The sequence below is a fragment of the Hyperolius riggenbachi genome, chromosome 9 (assembly GCF_040937935.1).
Source record: "Hyperolius riggenbachi isolate aHypRig1 chromosome 9, aHypRig1.pri, whole genome shotgun sequence".
Taxonomy (NCBI): Eukaryota; Metazoa; Chordata; class Amphibia; order Anura; family Hyperoliidae; genus Hyperolius; species Hyperolius riggenbachi.
The window spans coordinates 121,063,303-121,085,924 of NC_090654.1; the positions used below are offsets into that span (position 1 = coordinate 121,063,303).

The 22,622-nt window shown below is 42.1% G+C and overlaps 1 protein-coding gene across 1 annotated transcript in view; it reads left to right on the forward strand.

Annotated features, from left to right (window-relative positions):
- Nucleotides 1-22,622, forward strand: part of LOC137531726 (cytosolic phospholipase A2 zeta-like) — a 106,106-nt gene that overhangs the window by 71,790 nt on the left and 11,694 nt on the right. Inside the window, 6 exon segments of the mRNA XM_068251684.1 lie at nt 127-263; nt 373-595; nt 6,439-6,553; nt 7,366-7,503; nt 10,029-10,136; nt 18,388-18,582. Coding sequence (XP_068107785.1) covers nt 127-263; nt 373-595; nt 6,439-6,553; nt 7,366-7,503; nt 10,029-10,136; nt 18,388-18,582 — 916 coding nt within the window.

Below are 22,622 nucleotides of genomic sequence, written 5' to 3' on the forward strand. Positions count from 1 at the left end.
TCCTGTTTTGATATTGCAGCCAGCTTAATGACTGACCCAAGTGCTGTAGATACATTGTCAAGATTTTATTCCATATAATGTTATATACTCAATCTTATTGTGCTAACAAAACATTTTGATTCCTAGGTCCCCGTAGTTGCAGTCCTGGGCTCTGGGGGTGGAACTCGAGCAATGGTCTCATTCTATGGTAGTCTGTTAGGTCTACAAGATCTGAAACTTCTGGACTGCATCACTTACCTTTCTGGAGTGTCTGGATCAACGTGGTATGATCTTATAAACATTGTGTTGCCTTGTGTGTGGAAGGCTGCCTCAAGCTTGTGAAATAGTTTTTCACATGTAGTACAGTTCTAAGTAGATCATATGTTTCTCCAGGTGCATGTCCACACTTTATGAAAATCCTGATTGGTCGCAGACGGATCTCCGACGTCCAGTTAGCAAGGCAAGAGGGTGTGTTACAACAAGCAAATCTGGAGCATTTTCAGCTGAGCGTATCAAGCACTGCACAAAGGAATTGGTGGCCATGGAGAAGGATGGACATAAAGTCAACTTCAGCGATTTGTGGGGTCTTGTTTTAGAATATTTTCTTCATCAAAAGGTATGAAATGTGATATTCTCTTAACTGATCTGTAGAAATGAGTAGTTTTATCACAAGACTGATTGGACCAGTAATGATCATCATCGGATTGGAGCAAAGGTATTTAGGTCACAGCTCTTTTTTTGTTATAGTGACAGAATGGAATAGAAATCCCCTTTGAAAAGGTCCTATGTTTAAAATAATTTCTGCAGATCCGCATAGTATTGCAAAACACTTTATTTTGAGTAAAGATCATCCTCTTTCCAGCTTACGAAATAAAATGTTTTTATCTGTGATAGTATTATGCAATTCTTATGCTAGTTAAAAATTGTTTTGATTTGGTCTGTACTAATAGTTGCAACTCTTTCTTCTAAAGATCCAGGCGGTACAAAGCCAGTGTAATTATCTTTTATAGGGAGGATTTGTTATGTGGGTACAGTAAGTTTGGGCTGGTGAGGTGCAGAGCCGGATTAAGGCTAAATGGGGCCCTAAGCAAAGTAACTGATTTGGGCCCCCCATCATGTCTTAATAGAATCAGAAGATGCAGCTGCACAGCAACATGCCGCACACACCGGGGCAGCCGAGCTACTGGTTGCAATGGGCAACAGCCCGCTTTCCTCTGTGGGTGCACAATGCAGGGAATAGCAGCGGCAAACTGCAGAGTGAGAGATGAATGGCTGGGACATTTGCACTCAGGGGCTGGGGCACCCTTGTGAAGAGGGCGCCAGATATCACAGCAGCAGCACTTTCCTCCTGCATCTCCAGCCTGGCACTAGCAGAAAGCTCTGGACACCGCCAAACCGGAAGCCGTTCCCCAGACAGAATTACATAACCACCCCCACCACTGAACAACCGATTTCCTCCCAAACTAGACAGCCACCATGCAGCCTCCATCCCAGTGAATATGATAGTCCAGCAGAGAAGGCAGCCGCAGCAGGGGAGAATGACCGCACCAGATGACTCACATTCACCTATTGCGATCCAAGCAATAGAGGTCCCGTCATCCGGGGCCCATCTGTCTACTCTAGAGTGCTGCCGCTCTGTTACTACTACTATTACTACTTCCTACTTCCTGTCTGATCTGAGAATCAGGAAGTTCATCGTGAGCGGCTGCACTGTAGGAGAGACAGATGAGACGGGATCTCTATCGCTTGGATCATGGATAGGTGAGTGAGCGTTTGCCATCTGCTGCTATCATTCTTGCTGCAGCTGTGGTTCTCTGTGGGAAGGGAGGGTGGAGTGGGCAGCGGCAGAGCGCACAGTAGCAGGAGGGGGACCTAGGAGGAGAGTCTGGATCTGAAGACAATCAGCAGCGCACAGCATCATTAGACAAGACAAATAACATTATATCCCGCTTTTCTCCTGGCGGACTCAAAGCGCCAGAGCTGCAGCCATTAGGACGCGCCCTATAGGCAGTAGCAGTGTTAGAGAGACTTGCCTAAGGTCTCCTACTGAATAGGTGCTGGCTTACTGAACAGGCAGAGCCGAGATTCGAACCCTGGTCTCCTGTGTCAGAGGCAGAGCCCTTAAAGGGACTCCGAGCAGTGTCTGTGGGTATGCCTTTAAGCATACCCACAACTAATTAATTACATCCTCACACCTACCAGCATGATGTTTGTAATTATATCCCCCTGGGTTCCTTATATTTCGTTGCATTGTGCTGAATCGAGCTGCCGACTTTGGAGAAAAGTCGTCCTGTGGCCGCGATTTCGATCGCGAAAATAGCAAAAACTAAAAGGCATAGGGCAGCCGTTTATATATCATTGGAAAGAGGAGAAAGAGAGCTTTCAAATGATATGCATGTTTCCATAGTTACTGCACTGCTCAGAGTCCCTTTAACCATTATACCATCCAGCCACCGCTGACAGGATGGCGAGGGCTGGTTTATGTGCTGATGGGGCCCCTTTGACTCTGAATGGGGCCCCAAGCAACTGCTTTTGTTGCCTGGTCGGTAATCCGGCCCTGGTGAGGTGCATCTAACTTGGTGATAATTTGCGCATCCTTTATAGACTACTTTTTGGGAAACGGAACACATAATTTCTGCTTATAACATATAACATACCGTAACAATTTGTTATTGGGGCCTACAAAACGAATTACTGTATTGTAGGCTTCAATCTGCCTATTCACAAGTGCCTTGCCCGAATAGGTTTCTGGCCTGAATGGCCAGAAACAGCCCTTCATGGATAGATACCGTATATTCCGGCGTATAAGACGACTGGGCGTATAAGATGACCCCCCAACTTTTCCAGTTAAAATATAGAGTTTAGGATATACTCGCCGTATAAGACTATCCCTCTTCCAACGCACACCAAATTAAAATAAAAATACAAAAATCATGTACTGGTGCTGTGTATGAACAGATACTGGTGCTGTACTGTATGGGTTACCCAGTATATAACAGTATATAGTCAATTGACTTGTTGCTTTGGTCAACTCTCCTTAAGAGCGGTATGGAAGAATAGATTGCGCTCCCTCAGCAGCGAGATCTGAGAGGCGGGAACAGGATAGGGCGTACCACCCGGCATCAATGACACCCAGCGTATAAGACGACCCCCAACTTTTCAGAAGATTTTCAAGGGTTAAAAAGTAGTCTTATACGCAGGAATATACAGTAGTTAGCCCTGCCTACTAGATATTTAAAAGTAGAATGTATTCCAGGAGGTCTTTGGATCACTCTAAAGGCCATACACATGCGTGACTGGTGTCACCCACAGGGGAACGGGATCTGACCCCTTGTGTGACATTGCTGAGCCGGGGCTATACAAACACAGTCAGCTGTACAGATGACAATGGGTTCTATTGCTATACGGGTAGGTGGAGTGGTGCAGACGTGACATCATGTGGCGCAAGGGGCACGTGGTATGCACACAGGTATCGGCCTTCGCTTAATCAAGTTGAACCATCTGACGGATCACTTGCCAGTTGGGGGCCATTGTATCGTCGTTATTGCCTGCCTCAGCCTGCCACTTTCACTACAGTATGAAACAGGAACCGAGGCAAAAAGCAACTTCAATCTTCCTGCTAGGGCTCCCCACTTAATCCTCAAAACTAGAAAATGAGAATGCTCCTCAGAGGCATGTAAACTGCAGTTGCATAGTGAGAGAACGATTTTATCTCCAAGCAAGTTTGTTCCATCCTGCCAAGTGAAAACTTTATTGCATCTAATTTTAGTTTCAAAAGATTATTATTGATAACACATAAAAATGCACAACACAAAATGTGCAACTAGAATTCCCACGCAGGGGGCTGAATTTGAGTTCAGAACACAAGGCACATTAAAATTCACATACAAGCGAAAATAACCATCACAGGACAAGTACACATCTCAAAGAATAGCACCCAACAGATATTCTATGTAGCAGAGTAAGAAGTACAAAAGGACTTGGCATCATAAGAAATAACCTTTCAAAAATGTACAAAAACATAGGGTAGAATAAGCCCTGCAAGTTCAACCTAGGGGGTTCAAGTTCTGGTAAATTAAGACTCCGACTTTTAACTTAGCTGTAGGGATAACAGTGGTGCCTGGATGAGTGAATCTGTGAATGCATGTGTTTGAAGATTTGCACACGAGTGTGTGAAGGATTACTGATTTTTGCTAATTTTCTGGCCACACCCCCTTCAGCACCTCCCTTTCCTTAATAACTTATTTAATGTCCTAAATAGAGGCGTTGTGCCTGGATATGTGTGTTTTTTTTTGTTTGTTTTTTTTCTGGTAAATTGAGGCTTATGATCCTCTACCATAGCTAGTAAGAGCTTATATATCATGAAACAGTGAACACGTGCAAGTTTGGGTGCAAGCTCTAACTTTGAGTCTTTTCACTTGGAATCCAGGTAGATGCGAGCCGAGTTGTGCACCGTTCCATTTTTCCAAGATTAGGTTCATGTTTTGCTAAGGACAAGCCACAATAAGGCCATTTAAAATGAGATTATACCTTCCTGCAATGATGAATCCTTACACCACCGCTTGAAATAAGTGAGAGATATGTCAGGCGGAAGTGGGCCTAGGCATGCCCAATAATGATACACTTGGCAAAGCTGAAACAACTGGTGAGACCTGCAATTGTGTAGAGTGGTAACGGAGAATTGCATCTGGTTTTAGAACTTGCCATGGTTTTTCAATTGCATAGGGCCCAAAAAAGTCTATATTTTACAAAGAAAGATTGATAAATCTTTCTATATTTTACATAGAAAGATTGATTTTGATGTGCTGTGTTTTGAACAATGGAGTATTAATTGCTGCTCTTACTATGTATGCAAATCAAGTGTGGAACGTTTCCTACTTTGTAGGGTGTGCATTTTTTGTGTGCCTAATTGTTGTGTTTCATGCATTTGAGGAATGGCTGAGGGCCTGAAATGTCATTCTTTGTTTAACCTATGTATGCAATAAAGCTATTATAATTAGGCAAAATCTGGTTTAGCTTCCATCTGTTGGATTGCCTATGCCATAGGGAGTGGTGAATTCCCCTGCTGGCAAGCTCCTGGATTGTGTTATAAATTGGCAGTACTTCACAGAATTTGGCCAGTTATTTTACTAGATGTCTCTAGTTAATCATGCATTCCAAATAACAGGTGTTTAGCAATATACTCCAGCTTGTACACACCTGCTCTATGCTTGGTCTTCATTGGCACAAGTTATGGTAAAAAATGGCTCTGCTGAACATGCCTCCAGTTACTTATGGAAATCTGCCAGTAACTTCTTCTGATACTTAGTCAGATTAGGAAGGGGTCTATGGAATAATGCAGCCCAGGGATCTGGTGGAACATGTATCCCTAACACATCTGAGGCAAGAGTAACGGAGAGGGACCAAAAATCAGAGACAACAGGGCAGCTCCACCAACAGTGTAGCTGGTCAGCTGGGGCACCTCATCCATGAAAACAAAGGCCAGAGGACACAAGGCCACAACTGAACAACCGCATAGGAGTCCTAAACTAGTCATTAGTAATCCTGTAACCTCTCTCTTTGGTAGCTGTATTAATGGAGGAGGTAGCTAAAGCTGTAAATATGGTTTATAACCAGGCTATTTTAAGGCTGGTTCACCCTGGGCGTTTTGGTAGCATTTTGCTGATGGCTGATGATCAGCAAAACGCTGCTGCTAATGTATCCCTACTGATGCATTCTCACTGCAAATGCGCTGCATGCAGCTCTTTGGGGGCGATTGCATTGTGATTCTCGTTCTATTGAACGGGAATCGCAAATCATGGTAAAAATGCTAAGTTTAAATTCCCGGTTTGTGCTTCAAATGTAAACCAGCCCTTATTTGTTTTATTTTGCTGCCTGAAAGAGTTAATTTTTAGGAATGGAAGTGACAGCTTCTGTCTTCTCGGTAGCTTGTTGGAAATATAGTAAACATCTCTGTTACGCAAATTACAGCCACAAAAGTTTTCCTGGCAGAATACAACTTCTGCGAGCACAGGGAGATAGAAAAAGGTCAATAGCTCATGTATTTTCATCTAGAGACACTTAATAGGCTGCCACTGAGCAGAGACAACAAAACATTCAATCTACTTTGTTAATGTTTAAATATAAAATAAAACCATGGGATAGCATTTTTAGGAGTAGGAGGATAAATACAATTGTTTATCGCATCAGTTTATTTTCATCTAAGGTTCGCTTTAATATAGAATATTACAGGTCCTCCTTTCCAGCACTCATCACAACTATTGTAAAAGAAAGTAAGAAGGGCCATGGAAGTAATCTATTTATGCTCTCACTTTCTTGGCATGCGGAACTGCTCATTGACAATGTTTTTACTCACTTTCTGTCAAAATAAACCTAGTGACCTAAACAGGAAGCCAGAGGAACTCTCCCCAGTGGAGAAAGGTATGGCAATAAGCATTTAATTTCTTCATCATATTCTAGGATAATCCAGCCAGACTTTCACAACAGCAGGAGTGTGTGGAAAGGGGTCAGAATCCGTATCCCATCTATGCAGGAGTCAATGTTCGACTTAACATCAGTGGAGGAGACTTTGCAGGTGAGACAAGGAAATACTAGGGGTAAAATACAGAAACAACTTGAGATGTTACTACCAAGACGTTAATACCTGTGAAATGTTGCTTGTTCACTGCTTGGTTCAGTGGTTGGTTAGGTGCAGGTCATTCAGGTATGGCCATTTATACATGTCCAGATGTGACTTCTAACTGTGCAAATAGTGCTTATTAACCACTTTAGTGTTCACTTTAGTTTCCTCACTTAAAGTGAACCTCCGGACTAAAACTCTACTCAGCAGAACTGAATGGGCTTGGTGTTTCTTTAACAGTTTCAGAGCATCAGAACTTTGTTTTTTTTACCAAAGCATAATTTTTAGCTGCATTTTTAGTTAAGCTCCACCCATCAAAGAAAACTGCCTGGGCTTTTTTCCCCTGATGCTGTGCAAAGCATGATGGGATTTCCTATGATGTTATTCACGTTGCCTAGCAACTTGGAGGGGTGATCAGCACACAGGACAGTTGGAACTGTGTCTCATGCTCCCTGTCCCCTCCTTTCAACCAAAAAGATGGCTGCCCTCATGAATTCAAACATTTGCCTGTTCTTTTAAAACAGGGTGGGTAAGAGATTATATTACCGGTACCTATCTATTTTAATTAACATAAGTAATGTAACTTAATGACTTTGTTTGCTTAGGCTGAAGTTCCTCTTTAAGCTTCTCAAAGCAGTTGTAATCCTCCCCACATTAAATAGGGACACCTCTGGGGTGAAAAGGAGAGGCTGTTTTAGGTGGTATTGTTAGACCCTATGCCTGGTGATATATTTTAGTCATTTTGATCTGTTGTTTTTTTTTTCCAGAATGGTGTGAATTTACACCACATGAAATTGGAATTCGTAAATATGGAGCATTCATTCGCACTGAAGATTTTGGCAGTGAGTTCTTTATGGGGCATTTAATTACCAGGAGAACAGAACCTAAAATTTCTTTCCTGCAGGGTAAGGACTGTAAATCTACATGGATTCATACTGTATATGTGGGAAAGATAGAGCATGTAGCAGTACTGCTTCACAGATTTGTTCTAAAGTTCTGTGGTTGGTAGCCAGCAACTGACTAAAATGCGAGATTCTGGGTCCCTTATCCTGCCCATATGGGGTGTTATGAGTGTATACTCTGCATTACTCTGTTTCACAGACTGTATAAAGCCTTATGCTTGTGTCTAGAGAAAGTTTAATACTTGGACACAATTCATGACCTTTTCCATTCTTCCAGTTGAAACTCATTGCTAGAATTATTATTACTGATTTATATAGTGCCAGCATCTTTCATGGTGCTGTACGAAAGCATACAGGGTATAACAATAAAAAATAAACAATACAACAGTTAATACAAGACAAGGGTGGATTACCGCTGATGCAGTGAACAAACCAACTATAGATTTTTACACAGGGAAGGGAGGTTTGCACACACATTACACAGCATTGAGAGACAAAAAGGGGAAGAGAGCCCTGGCCAAAAGGCCTTACAGTCTAAAGATTTAAGGTATAGGACAGTAGGTAAAGGGAAGCTGTGTATGGAGTGGTAGAAGTGGTGGTCAGTGGGCTAAGTGTCCTAGGTAGGAGAGTATACTTGCCTGAAGAGTTGAGTTTTCAGATTGTGCCTAAAAAGAGTAAGTGTGGGTGAGTGGCAGATGTGTTGAGGGAGAGTGTTCCAGAGGAGGAAGGAGAGAAGTCTTGTAAGCGGGAGTGAGAAGACGTGACCAGAGAGGAAGACTGGAGAATATTGTTAGTAGAGCGGAAATTGCGTGTAGGATAGTATCTGGAAATAAGTTAGTTAGCTAGTATTTAAGTATGTTGTACTGTCTTAGCTCCCTGCTAGGGCTAGTTTACACAACAGTATCTGTTCACACAGATTACTGCTTTCAGTGTAGGAGTACCAGAAATGGACCAGTGGTCAGTAGTGTGAAATTCTGTATTTGGACTGGGTAATGTTTCTTCGGTCAGTAGGATTAAGACTGTTCAGCCTTGATATGAATGGGCTGACATCCAGTAGCCCTTTACTACATTTTGTTTTTTGTTTTTTTTTATTAAATCCTTTTCATGCTGCAGCTGTTTGCATAGTTAGGCTCTCTGACACCAATCTACAGCTTCCGCAATTGCTGAAACAGCAGGTCAGAAAACCTTTCTGCTCTCTGTTGTACCTGGATAGCATGGGCCTCTCAGAAGAGCAATGGATTTAACTGCTGTTGCATACATATAGATAAGGAAAGAAAGCAACCCACAAGGATAAACTGAAAGCATTTGCAAACAAGCACACAGGCCACTTGACCAGGATCCATGTGGTCTGTGGAAAATCAACTGGCCATTATTTATTTCTGCAAATGTGAGCTTTTAACTTATGTAGGTGGAAGGTCTGACATGTATAAAAACCCTTGAAGCTATGCATACACCTAAAAATGTCTCCGCTGATCTTGAACGCCTCCAGTAAGTATCTGACGGTGGGCTAAAACCATTGTTTACTAGAAATTCCTGTAGATCTTCAGACAAAATCCCAGAATCCCACTGAAACTGTATCTGAAATGCACTTCCCGCAGGAAATAGTGATATCAAGCTAGAAATGATGAAAAATGTAACTGGATATTTTCGTTTTACATCTACCCTCTTTCCTTGAGAATAAGACCTACCCTGAAAATAAGCCCTAGCTGGAATTTTGTGCATGCTTGAAATATAAGCCCTACCCCGAAAATAAGCCCTAGAGGAAGTTTAAGAGGAGGTAGAGGTGGCCAGCAAGTTGGGACACCGCAGTACAGTCCCGATTGGGCACCAGTCCTGTCATCCCAGCACACAGCAAGGTTATCAGTTGTGAGCAGGGATGAGAGGGCGGGTGTCTGATCAGTACAGTAGCATACCTTCAGATCCAGTAACAGCACAGTACACAGGAACAAGAAATGTTCTACTGAGAGACACTTCCTAATATAAAATTTAGTACTGATATCTACATTTATAATCACAGAAGGACAGTGTGGTAAAACCTAGGGAGTTCATCCAGTTACTTTGTGGGACAGAACTAGCCACATCTTAGTAGGGGATTTGTCTTCCTCCAGCTCAAGATATCTGTTTTAATGTGTGCTACTCTACAGGTAAATGATATCCAAGGGCATTTTGCTACATTTTCCACCCCTGGACCAGCTTTCTTGTTTCTGTGTTTCTTTTGGCTCCCCATTTGTGTCCATCAGCCCCTCTCTTATTCCGTGTGCAGCCTCCTCTTCCATGTGTAACACCCATGTCCAGCAGTGCCCCTCTTTCATGCACAGCTTACTTGGGCTGCTGCAGCTCTCCTCTTGCATTTTCAGCCTCCCCTTCTGTATGCAGAAATCCCTCTTCCTTCCTTGTCAGCAGCCCAAGGCTTGGGCTTTTGTGGTCTTTCCAGAAATCCAGACCTGTAAATATTACTGTTGTTGCTGCACCATCAATTATGCAGCTGTTTTTTTTATATCCTTTTCATCTCCATATTCTCTTTGCAGGAGTCTGGGGTAGTGCTTTTGCTGCAAATCTTGATGAAATCTGGGCTCATGCTGCAGGAACTGGGATCCTTTGGCTTAACTCTCTAACTGATGTCATCAAAGTCATAGGTAAGAGTTTACAGACACATAATATACACCCCAATAGTCAAAAATGAAACGCAGTCTTTAAACACACACTTCAGAAAAATTGTGCTGTCACTTTAACCACTTGCCGACCGCCTACTTCATATTGGCGGCGGCAAAGTGGCAGCCCCAGGACCATGTAACGCAGATTGGCGTCAGGTCCTGGGGCGCTCTCTAGCCGGGGATCGCGCGCTGGGATGCGCGCGCATCCACCGGCAATAGGCTCCGCCCACCCGCGACGTCAACCCGCCGGCCAATCGGAAGCGCCGGCGGGTTGTTAACCCGACGATCCCCGGATAGGAAGCGTATAATACGCTTTGTAATGTTTACAAAGTGTATTATACAGGCTGCCTCCTGCCCTGGTGGTCCCAGTGTCCGAGGGACCACCAGGGCAGGCTGCAGCCACCCTAGTCTGCACCCAAACACACTGATCTGCCCCCCCCTGCCCCCTGATCGCCCACAGTACCCCTCAGACCCCCCCCTGCCCACCCCCCAGACCACCATTTGCACACAATCACCCCCCTAATCACCCATCAATCACTCCCTGTCACTATCTGTCAACGCTATTTTTTTTTTTAGTCCCTAAACTGCCCCCTGCTCCCTCCTGATCACCCCCCACCCCTAAGATTCTCCCCAGACCCCCCCAGACCCTCCCCCCCCCTGTGTACTGTATGCATCTATCCCCCCTGATCACCTGTCAATCACCCGTCAATCACCCGTCAATCACCCCCTGTCACTGCCACCCATCAATCAGCCCCTAACCTGCCCCTTGCGGGCAATCTGATCACCCACCCACACCAATAGATCGCCCGCAGATCCGACATCAGATCACCTCCCAAATCCATCGTTTACATCTATTCTCTCCTCTAAACACCCACTAATTACCCATCAATCACCCATCAATCACCCCCTATCACCACCTGTCACTGTTACCCATCAGATTAGACCCTTGCGGGCACCCAATCGCCCGCCCACACGCTCAGATTGCCCTCAACCCCCCCCCCTTATCGATTCGCCAGTGCATTATTTACATCCGTTCTTCCCTGTAATAACCCACTGATCACCTGTCAATCACCCCCTGTCACTGCCACCCATCAATCACCCCCTGTCACTGCCACCCATCAATCAGCCCCTAACCTGCCCCTTGCGGGCAATCTGATCACCCACCCACACCAATAGATCGCCCGCAGATCCGACATCAGATCACCTCCCAAGTGCAGTGTTTACATCTCTTCTCTCCTCTAAACACCCACTAATTACCCATCAATCACCCCCTATCACCACCTGTCACTGTTACCCATCAGATTAGACCCTAATCTGCCCCTTGCGGGCACCCAATCACCCGCCCACACCTCAGAACGCCCTCAGACCCCAGCCCTGATCACCTCGCTAGTGCATTGCTTGCATCTATTTCCCCCCTCTAATCACACCTTGAGACACCCATAAATCACCTCCTGTCACCCCCTAGCACACCTACCCATCAGATCAGGCCCTAATTTGCCCCGTGTGGGCTCCTGATCACTCGGCCAAACCCTCAGATCCCCCTCAGACCCCCTTCCGATCACCTCCCCAGTGCATTGATTGCATCTATTTTCCCCTCTAACCGCCCCCTGAGACACCCATCAATCACCTCCTGTCACCCCCCTAGCACTCCTATCCATCAGATCAGGCCCAATACATCCTGTCATCTAAGAGGCCACTCTGCTTATGACCGTTTCCACAAAATTTGCCCCCTCATAGACCACCTGTCATCAAAATTTGCAGATGCTTATACCCCTGAACAGTCATTTTGAGAAATTTGGTTTCCAGACTACTCACAGTTTTGGGCCCGTAAAATGCCAGGGCAGTATAGGAACCCCACAAGTGACCCCATTTTAGAAAGAAGACACCCCAAGGTATTCTGTTAGGTGTATGATGAGTTCATAGAAGATTTTATTTTTTGTCAAAAGTTAGCGGAAATTGGATTTTTATTGTTTTTTTCACAAAGTGTCATTTTTCACTAACTTGTGACAAAAAATAAAATCTTCTATGAACTCACCATACCCCTAACGGAATACCTTGGGGTGTAGTCTTTCTAAAATGGGGTCACTTGTGGGGTTCCTATACTGCCCTGGCATTTTAGGGGCCCTAAACCGTAGGGAGTAGTCTAGAAAACAAATGCCTCAAAATGACCTGTGAATAGGACGTTGGGCCCCTTAGCGCACCTAGGCTGCAAAAAAGTGTCACACATGTAGTATCGCCATACTCAAAAGTAGTATAATGTGTTTTGTGGTGTATTTTTACACATACCCATGCTGGGTGGGAGAAATCTCTCTGTAAATGGACAATTGTGTGTAAAAAAAATCAAAAATGTGTCATTTACAGAGATATTTCTCCCACCCAGCATGGTTATATGTAAAAATACACCACAAAACACATTATACTACTTCTTCTGAGTACGGCGATACCACATGTGTGACACTTTTTTGCAGCCTAACTGTGCTAAGGGCCCAAAGTCCAATGAGTACCTTTAGGATTTCACAGGTCATTTTGAGACATTTGGGTTCAAGACTACTCCTCACGGTTTAGGGCCCCTAAAATGCCAGGGCAGTATTGGAACCCCACAAATGACCCCATTCTAGAAAGAAGACACCCCAAGGTATTCCGTTAGGAGTATGGTGAGTTCATAGAACATTTTATTTTTTGTCACAAGTTAGCGGAAATTGATATGTATTGTTTTTTTTTTTTCACAAAGTGTCATTTTCCGCTAACTTGTGACAAAAAAAAAATCTTCTATGAACTCACCATACCCCTAACGGAATACCTTGGGGTGTCTTCTTTCTAAAATGGGGTCACTTGTGGGGTTCCTATACTGCCCTGGCATTTTAGGGGCCCTAAACCGTGAGGAGTAGTCTAGAATCCAAATGCCTCAAAATGACCTGTGAATAGGACGTTAGGCCCCTTAGCGCACCTAGGTTGCAAAAAAGTGTCACACATGTGGTATCGCCGTACTCAGAAGAAGTAGTATAATGTGTTTTGAGGTGTATTTTTATACATACCCATACTGGGTGGGAGAAATCTCTCTGTAAATGGACAATTGTGTGTAAAAAAAATCAAATAATTGTCATTTACAGAGATATTTCTCCCACCTAGCATCTGTATGTGTAAAAATACACCCCAAAACACATTATACTACTTCTCCAGAGTACGGCGGTACCACATGTGTGGCACTTTTTTGCACCCTAAGTGCGCTAAGGGGCCCAAAGTCCAATGAGTACCTTTAGGATTTCACAGGTCATTTTGCGACATTTGGTTTCAAGACTACTCCTCACGGTTTAGGGCCCCTAAAATGCCAGGGCAGTATAGGAACCCCACAAATGACCCCATTTTAGAAAGAAGACACCCCAAGGTATTCCGTTAGGAGTATGGTGAGTTCATAGAAGATTTTATTTTTGTCACAAGTTAGCAGAAAATGACACTTTGTGAAAAAAAAACAATTCAAATCAATTTCCGCTAACTTGTGACAAAAAAAAAAATTCTATGAACTCACCATCCTCCTAATGGAATACCTTGGGGTGTCTTCTTTCTAAAATGGGGTAATTTGTGGGATTCCTATACTGTCCTGGCATTTTAGGGGCCCTAAACCGTGAGGAGCAGTCTTGAAACAAAATTTCTCAAAATGACCTGTGAAATCCTAAAGGTACTCATTGGACTTTGGGCCCCTTAGCGCAGTTAGGGTGCAAAAAAGTGCCACACATGTGGTATCGCCGTACTCAGGAGAAGTAGTATAATGTGTTTTGGGGTGTATTTTTCCACATACCCATGCTGAGTGGGAGAAATATCTCTATAAATTGACAGTTGTGTGTAAAAAAAATAAAACAATTGTCATTTACGGAGATATTTCTCCCACCCAGCATGGGTGTGTGTAAAAATTCACCCCAAAACACATTATACTACTTCTCCTGAGTACGGCAATACCACATGTGTGGCACTTTTTTGCAGCCTAACTGCGCTAAGGGGCCCAAAGTCCAATGAGCACCTTTAGGCTTTACAGGGGTGCTTACAATTAGGCACCCCCCAAAATGCCAGGACAGTGAACACACCCCACAAATGACCCCATTTTGGAAAGTAGACACTTCAAGGTATTCAGAGAGTAGCATAGTGAGTCCGTGGCAGATTTCATTTTTTTTTTGTCGCAAGTTAGAAGAAATGGAAACTTTTTTTTTTTTTTTGTTACAAAGTGTCATTTTCCGCTAACTTGTGACAAAAAATAAAATCTTCTATGAACTCACCATGCCTCTCACTGAATACTTTGGGATGTCTTCTTTCCAAAATGGGGTCATTTGGGGGGGATTTGTACTATCCTGGAATTTTAGCCCCTCATGAAACCTGACAGGTGCGCAGAAAAGTCAGAGATGCTTGAAAATGGGAAAATTCACTTTTGGCACCATAGTTTGTAAACGCTATAACTTTTACCCAATCCAATAAATATACACTGAATGGTTTTTTTTTATCAAAGACATGTAGCAGAATAACTTTCGCGCTCAAATGTATAGGAAATTTTACTTTATTTGAAAAATGTCAGCACAGAAAGTTAAAAAAAGTCATTTTTTTGACAAAATTCATGTCTTTTTTGATGAATATAATAAAAAGTAAAACTCGCAGCAGCAATCAAATAGCACCGAAAGAAAGCTGTATTAGTGACAAGAAAAGGAGGTAAAATTCATTTAGGTGGTAGGTTGTATGACTGAGCAATAAACCGTGAAAGCTGCAGTGGTCCGAATGGAAAAAAAGGCTCTGGTCCTTAAGGGGTTTTATGACTGCAGTCCTTAAGTGGTTAAGGACATCTATCACGAAAAATTGTAAAATGTAAAATACATAGATATAAATGTACATTTCTCACAGAGTAATGTACTATAAATTACATTTTTCCTATGTAGCTGTCACTTGCGTGACAATCTGCCAAAATGGTGTGCAAATAAGTAGGGAGGCTGGCATCTATATATAGATCCTTAATGCTGGGAATCCCCGAGATGGACTAGTCCAAAATCTGTCAGATCTGTCAGTTTTTTATTACCTGTTGTAAGTTTCAGCAACATAGGTGAAACGAAAAGTAATTTATAGTACAATTTACTCCGTGAGAAATGTACATTTAAATTTTTTTGTAATAATGTTCCTTTTTAGCTTCATTCATTGTTGTCCTGTTGCTTCCTGCTGGCCCCTATGCTTCAGAACTGTAGCAGCTATACAGTCTTTTAGGCCTGGTGCACACCAGAGGAGTTTTTCTGAGCGTTTTGAGTTTTTAAATCTGCTGCTAATGTTATCCTATGTGTCTGTGCACACTGGAGCAATGAGGTTTTGTAAAAAAAACCCATAGCATTACATTGGGAAGAGTTTTTGAAACCTCTAAAAGCTCTTCCCAATGTAATGCTATGGGGTTTTTTACAAAACCTCATTGCTCCAGTGTGCACAGACACATAGGATAACATTAGCAGCAGATTTAAAAACTCAAAACGCTCAGAAAAACTCCTCTGGTGTGCACCAGGCCTTACAGCTATAAATAGTCTAGACTCTCACTTGATAAATTAATTTGTCTTCTTCTAACATCCACTAATGCACAGAAATTACTATTTTATAAAATCAGCATGAATGGATGTTTGAAGTGAACACACCATTTCTAAATCTCCCCATGTATAAGAAAAAGTAAGATTTTACTGTGAATAAGTAATCCTCTCTTCTGAGGTAAATACTCCCTGTTAATACTCTCTATTGGCTCATTGACCAACACATGGATTTCAGGTTTTCTTCGAATGAGTATGAGGAATGAAGGGTTATGAAAAGCACAGGGGGCAGCATTAGAGTTAAGGTAGTGGGTTGGTTGGGAGACTCCAAGCTTGACTGCTAATACCTGGCACCTACCTGAGCAAGCCTCCAGGTTACCAGCTCTGCAGTCATATGTACAGTCCTCACACTTTACTGACTCTCCAACAGTATTGTAGGAATATGCAACTGTGCCCTAAATGGAGCTGCTCGACCTTTAGCTGCCTGATCTACCTTTGTCTGTTAAATTACTATTTCAATCATTAATCTACTGATAGTTTACATTAAAGTGACCCTACGGTAAGAGGAATTATGACACTGGATAGCCCTGCATGTGCTTGAAAAACTTTGTTACAAAAAACCATCAGACAACACAGTAGCTGGAGTAGAGGAATATGGAGACTGCCATATTATATTCTTTTAAGAAATGCATATTACCTGGCTGTCGTGCTGATCCTCTGCCTCCAATACTTTAAGCCACTGAGCCAGGGCAAGTGTGTAGATCAGATGCTCTGGCTAAAGTTGACCACACTATGCCACAGTTACCATTGAAGCCAAAAGATGAGCAAAAGTCAAGCAATTGGTGTTGTATGAAAGAAAATAAAAATGGCAGCCTTCAGATTTTGCTCACTACAGGATTAGTTTAAAGAGACACTTAAGCAGAAAAAAAAAACTCATGATAATGAATTGGTTGTGTAGTATGGATAATTACTAGAATATTAGTAGCAAAGAAAATATTCTTCTATTTTTATTTTCAGTTATATAGTGTTTATCACTTTGCATAATTCTCTAATATTTGAAGTTTACACCCTATTCAGCATTTTAAATGATGTTGCAGAGCAGCAGTGAACTTTTGAACCCCTTCTCTGCAGAGAAAAATAAATTACAATGACAGTTGAGATAACAAGCTTCAGAAGACAGAGTATCTGCAACTTTGAAAGTGGTGGAGCTCAATGGCTTTTTTGCATAGATAACTGGAGTTTCTTAACTCTTCCTGTACTGGAAACAATATTAGACTTATGTCTCTGCTCCTAATGTTTTATTTCTTAGCTGTACTACACATACAAATCATTATATCAGAATTTTTTTTTCTCGCTTCAGTGTCTCTTTAAGGAATATACTTTAGATTGCAAGCCATATTTTTCATATTTTGAATTGGAGAAATTCAAGCATACTGGCTATAACTAGATTATCATAGATTAAAATACTCTATGCATACAGCTGTACATGGTGCGGGACTTTGCTGGATAGATTTAAAATGTATTGCCTATTTGCTGTTTTCTTTGCCTTGTTTTAATCCTAACTTTATCAATAAAATAGTTGTTTATTTCACTCAAGCCGTATGTCTTATTGAATGCTACACATTTCTCTGAATAAGCTCACTCTAGACCCAAGGTTATTGTTTATATTCTTTTCTAAGTCCCTGAACACACTTGTATGTAAGGTCACTCAAAATGATCCTTCAAGATGGTTTCCGATGACAGATCCTCATACATTGGGTTGATACACAAACCGTCGGTAATATTGCAGAGCGCAAGTAGTAAACGGCAATATTACCATTACTACTAACAGCAGTGTACTGCACATTACTCAATTAGCACAACCCATGGTACATGATTACTGTGAGCGTTACTATAGTAACACGTGTTACGGAAGTAGCATAATGCATATTACTGTACTAATGTCCGGACACGGCAATACTACTGACTGCTAGTGCATCAACCCCAATGGGAGATAACAATAGTGGTCAAGCATGGTCCTTCTTAATTGTCCGATCACTAACAACCTGTTTGTGAAAACTGAAGAATGCCTCTACACAATCTGGAAAGACACCCAAAATGACCAGTTCAGGCATCCTAAGTTGAAGGTATGCATAAACCTTAAATAGGAACCATATCTATATATAGTAGAATGCAGGAAATAATTCAGGATACCCACGTTTACATTAAATATCCTGGTTTTAGCATCAGGAACTCTTCCTATAGCTATATATTGCAGTATATTGGTATGTGGCCCGCCCTACCAATGAGGCTTAGCCTAGGCTGTTTATTATGTGGTATTCTCCTCTACCCCCCCCCCCCCCCAGTGCATTCTGGGAGACCAGAGATGTTTTCTATTGGCTTTTGAACTCTCAATAAATGAGCATTCTGTAGAGATCACCTGCCAGTGCTAAAGATGTTGCCACCTGTGATAAATTTCAGAAAGTAAACCAGGGAGAGGAAAGATTTTACAACACTGACTAAATACTACATTAATATTGTAAAAGCAATTTTATTCATTATGTTATTTTGACTACAGTTCCACTTGAAATTATTAGATATGTGTGGACTGATTGCATTTGCGTTACCTGGAGCCAGATTGGCTTTGTTTATTTGAACTGCATTCTTCAATTTGATGCGAGTTTAACTTTAACATGCATTAAAAAAAATCTCTACAGACGACTGCCGGAAATTGCACACCTGGGACAAATCCCACCTGCAGACCCGTTTGGTGATGCCAGGAGGAATGGTGTCCAACATCTTCCAAGACTTCTTCAAGTCTCGCTTTACTGCAGGAGAACGGTACAACTTCACCCGGGGCCTGTATCTCTACAAGGACTATAAAGGCGTACGAGAATTCCTGGCTTGGAAAGGTATTTCCCTGAGAAGCTTTACGTTTTTTGTACACATTCAGTCAGTATGCCAAAAAAGCACAACTCAGTAAGATCATGCAAAGTAAATAACAGCATATCGGATCAAAGTCTAAAGTCCCAGTATGTATCTATAGTAAACATATATACTGTCAAGGCTGCTCCCCGCCATCTGCCTTTTTATAGATGTACTGAATTATATGAGCAGTAAAATTTAGCAGAAAGGGTCATACCAGAAGCTCCAGAAATAAAAGGCTCTGACAGAGCAACTGCAATGTGTACATATATGTAAGATCTGTATTGTTTGAGTTACTCTCCCCTTCTGTTGGACATCTACATTTTGGAGTGAGACACTTCATAGTTATACTTACTCCTTGGCACTGCAGCTCATGAAGGCAGGGGCGTATCTGGGTAATATAGAGCCTATGGCAAACACTGAAATTGCGCCCCCACCCCTGGTCGGAGCCCCTTTTCCCTCTAAAAACTGCATCCTCTCTCGTGTCCATGTGTTATGGTTGCCTGTTTTTTGGCTCTGGATATTGCTGAAGTTACTTTTTTAGAAATCTCTTATTTCCTCTCTGTCCTTTTTACACTAAGCCAAGTGAGCCCTACATACATAAATGAAGTAGCCATGTTCTCCAGATAACAGAATTGATGTGAGTTCTGAGTGACAGGAAGGCATGGGGCGTAGCACAGGGGCAGATATGGCGCCCATGGTGCTGTGACGCCCATGGCAGGAGCCATGCCTGCACCCCTCTAGATACGCCTCTGCATGAAGGGCTTTGGCCTCCTGAACAATTCTCTGTCAACTGCTTAATATTTCCATCTTCTAACTCCCATCTACTGCAGATCCTCCTCAACACCACTAAACCACCATATCCTTTCCCTTCATCTCAAATGTCATCCTCCTGGTTTTTCTTAAAAAAAAAAAATTCCTAGCAGCCCTCATCCTCAGTCTGTTGCCTTTAATCTCGGACAAAAGGTCTGGATTTGATACAAATCCTGCACCTTGCAGTCCTAATGTTTCATTGTCTATTATCGCTGCATTTGGCAAAAAGTTTGACATTAAAGAGGAGCTGTCAGCCATACTATCTCAGAAAAAAAACAAAACTCAAAAATAAGTAGATAAATACTTGCTCTACTTGCATAACATATGTATTGCACTGTCCAAGTTTTGATTTTAGTGATTTTACTGCAGTAAAAACAAAAAAAAAAGAGAAAATCCTTCTTAGCATTTCCCATTTTAAGTGTGACTATTTTGAAGCCAATCCTGATTTTCTTATGCCCGGCATACACGGGTCGATCCGGCGGCCGATTAGCCGCCGGATTGACTCCCGCCGCGTCCCCGCTCGTCCGCGCAGATCGATTCCCGCTCGTCCCCGCCAGCGCTCCTTATCAGCCGCTCTATTCACCGCTATTGTCTGCCAGCGGGGAATCTAACCCGGCAGGTCATCCGACCTGTCGGATATTATCAATCAGCCCATCAGCGGCTCGATTGATAAAAAAAAACGACCCATGTATGCCAGGCATTACTCGCCTCTGCCTGATTTGCCCGCCCTTCACTATAGAAAATGCATTGTCTCAGCATGAGAAATATTGGCCAATCAGAGAGGAACAGAGGTGTGGGAGGGAAAACAGGAGGGAAAGACGCTTTAGCCAATCAGGCTTCATTAGTTAAGTCTGAGGGGAAGTAGATGAAGCAAAAAAGGACAACCCAGCATGACCTGTAACTTCCTTTTTGTGTACCAAATTTTGTGTGTACCACATAAGAGCCAGGTAAACTGGGGAATGATCATTTATCAACAAGAAAAGTAATAGTGATTTTAACTTTTGGATTGCCTGGTTAGCATTACTTGTTTACCAGATACAAATAAAGAATCGATTTTTTATTTTATGCCTGACAGTTACACTTTAAGGCAGGGGCCACAGTGGTCAGTTGCATAATACAGGCCTTATAATGAGTGTGAACTGCAATGGAGACTGGACATAGACTTTAATACGCAGCCTGCATACAGCGAGTTAGAATAAGGTGATTAGTTATGCAGTACTGTGAACAGCCCCATAGAATTGTGTGGGCAGTGAGTTGTAATGCAGAACTATCCTGCAACGCAACTGAGCACTGTGAACTAGCCTGTACACTTGCTATATACAGAATAGAGCTGAAAGCATTGAGTTTTTCCTCAATAAGGCTTAGTTCACATTATCAAGCGTAACCGCAAGCGCTGAGCACTTTTGTGAGCGTTTTTTTTTTGTTTGTTTTTGTTTTAGAAACTTGAGATTTTTCAAAGCACTTTTGTTAGTGCTTTCGTTTGACGATTAGCTGGGTTTTTTTTCCGGACAATTAGGAAGTGAACTCTTTGACCTGGAACTGAATCACTTTAATGCTTTTTAATTTCAAATATTTTTATTGGCACATATCAAAATTATATGCAAAATACAAGCATAATAGTATGCAAAATGTTTCATACAAAACATATTATGGTTGACATACGGTAACAGCTAGACAACCATATTAAACAGTGATCGACATGTCATATCATGTTTTTCCATGGTATACTATAGTAATTTATATAATGTAGATGCTTTTCACATTAGTGGTTGGTTCATTTATCCTTAATATGTTATAGTTTTGTAATTGAGTAGTGTAGACCAGTTGCTGAGAGTTCTTCGATCCAGGGAGTCCAGACCTTCCGAAAGCCGCTCATATTATCATTAAGGGTGGCAGTAATTTTTTTCGCCAATTATGATGTTAGAGATCATGGTATAGGTTTCTGTAACAAAAAGAGATGGTGATAGCCATCTTCTGGCAATACATTTTTTTGTAGCCATAAAAATATGTTGTGTTAATTTTTGTTCAGCGTTCGAAAGGCGTGGGACCCCGACTCCTAAAAGACATACAACAGGGTCTTTAGTTATATAACCCCCTAAATATTGTCTGTAACCTAAATTAATGTTCAGCGCTGCGTAATATGTTGGCGCTTTATAAATACAATAAATAATAATAATATAAGTCTTTAATGTTTTATTAACTTTTTTTTATTATGGTATTCCAATATCTTGCACTACTGGACACATCCACCTAATATGGAGTAGATCTCCTTTATCTCCGCAGTTTCTGTAACATCTATCTGATATATTATTGTCTATATTATGCATTATACTTGGGGTTAATGATTTTTAAAGCGCTTAGCGATTTTCCTATACCTTTCATTGAAGCATAAACGCTCTGAAAATGGTGCAGGACCCGCGATTGGAACGAAAGCTCATCGCTCACGTGAGAACACTCACTTTGAAATTCATTGCACAAGTGCTTTTAAAGTGAAGCTCCAGACTAAAAATTGACTCAGCAGCACTGGAAAGGCCTGGTGTTTCTTTAACTGTTTCACGGCATCAGAACTTTTTTTTCTCTTATACAAGCCTCATTTTTAGCTGCACAGAAAAAAACTGCCCGGGCATTTTTCCCCTAATGCTGTGCAAAGCATGATGGGATTTTTGATGTTGTTGTTCTCGTTCTGCTGTTTTGGTGCAATTTATTTTTTTTTACATTTTGAATTTCACATTTGAAGCCTAGCACATGTAGCTGGGAGGGGTTATCAGGACACAGGACAGTTGGAACTGTGTCTCATGCTCCCTTTCACCTCCTTTCAACCAAAAAGATGGCTGCCCCCATGACAAAGATGGCAGCCCCCATGAATCACAAACATTTGCCTGTTCTTTTAAAACGGGGTGGGTAAGAGATTATATTACCTATCTATTCTAATTAACATAACTAATGTAACTTAATGACAGTATGTTTGTTTAAGCTGAAATTCCCCTTTAAAGCACTTTTTAAAATCGCCAATGCTTAAAGGAATACTGTAGTGGGGTCGGTAGAAAGTGAGTTGAACTTACCCGGGGCTTCTAATGGTCCCCCGCAGACATCCTGTGCCCACGTAGCCACTCACTGATGCTCCGGCCCCGCCTCCGGTTCACTTCTAGAATTTCAGACTTTAAAGTCAGAAAACCACTGCACCTGCATTGCTGTGTCCTCGCTCCCGCTGATG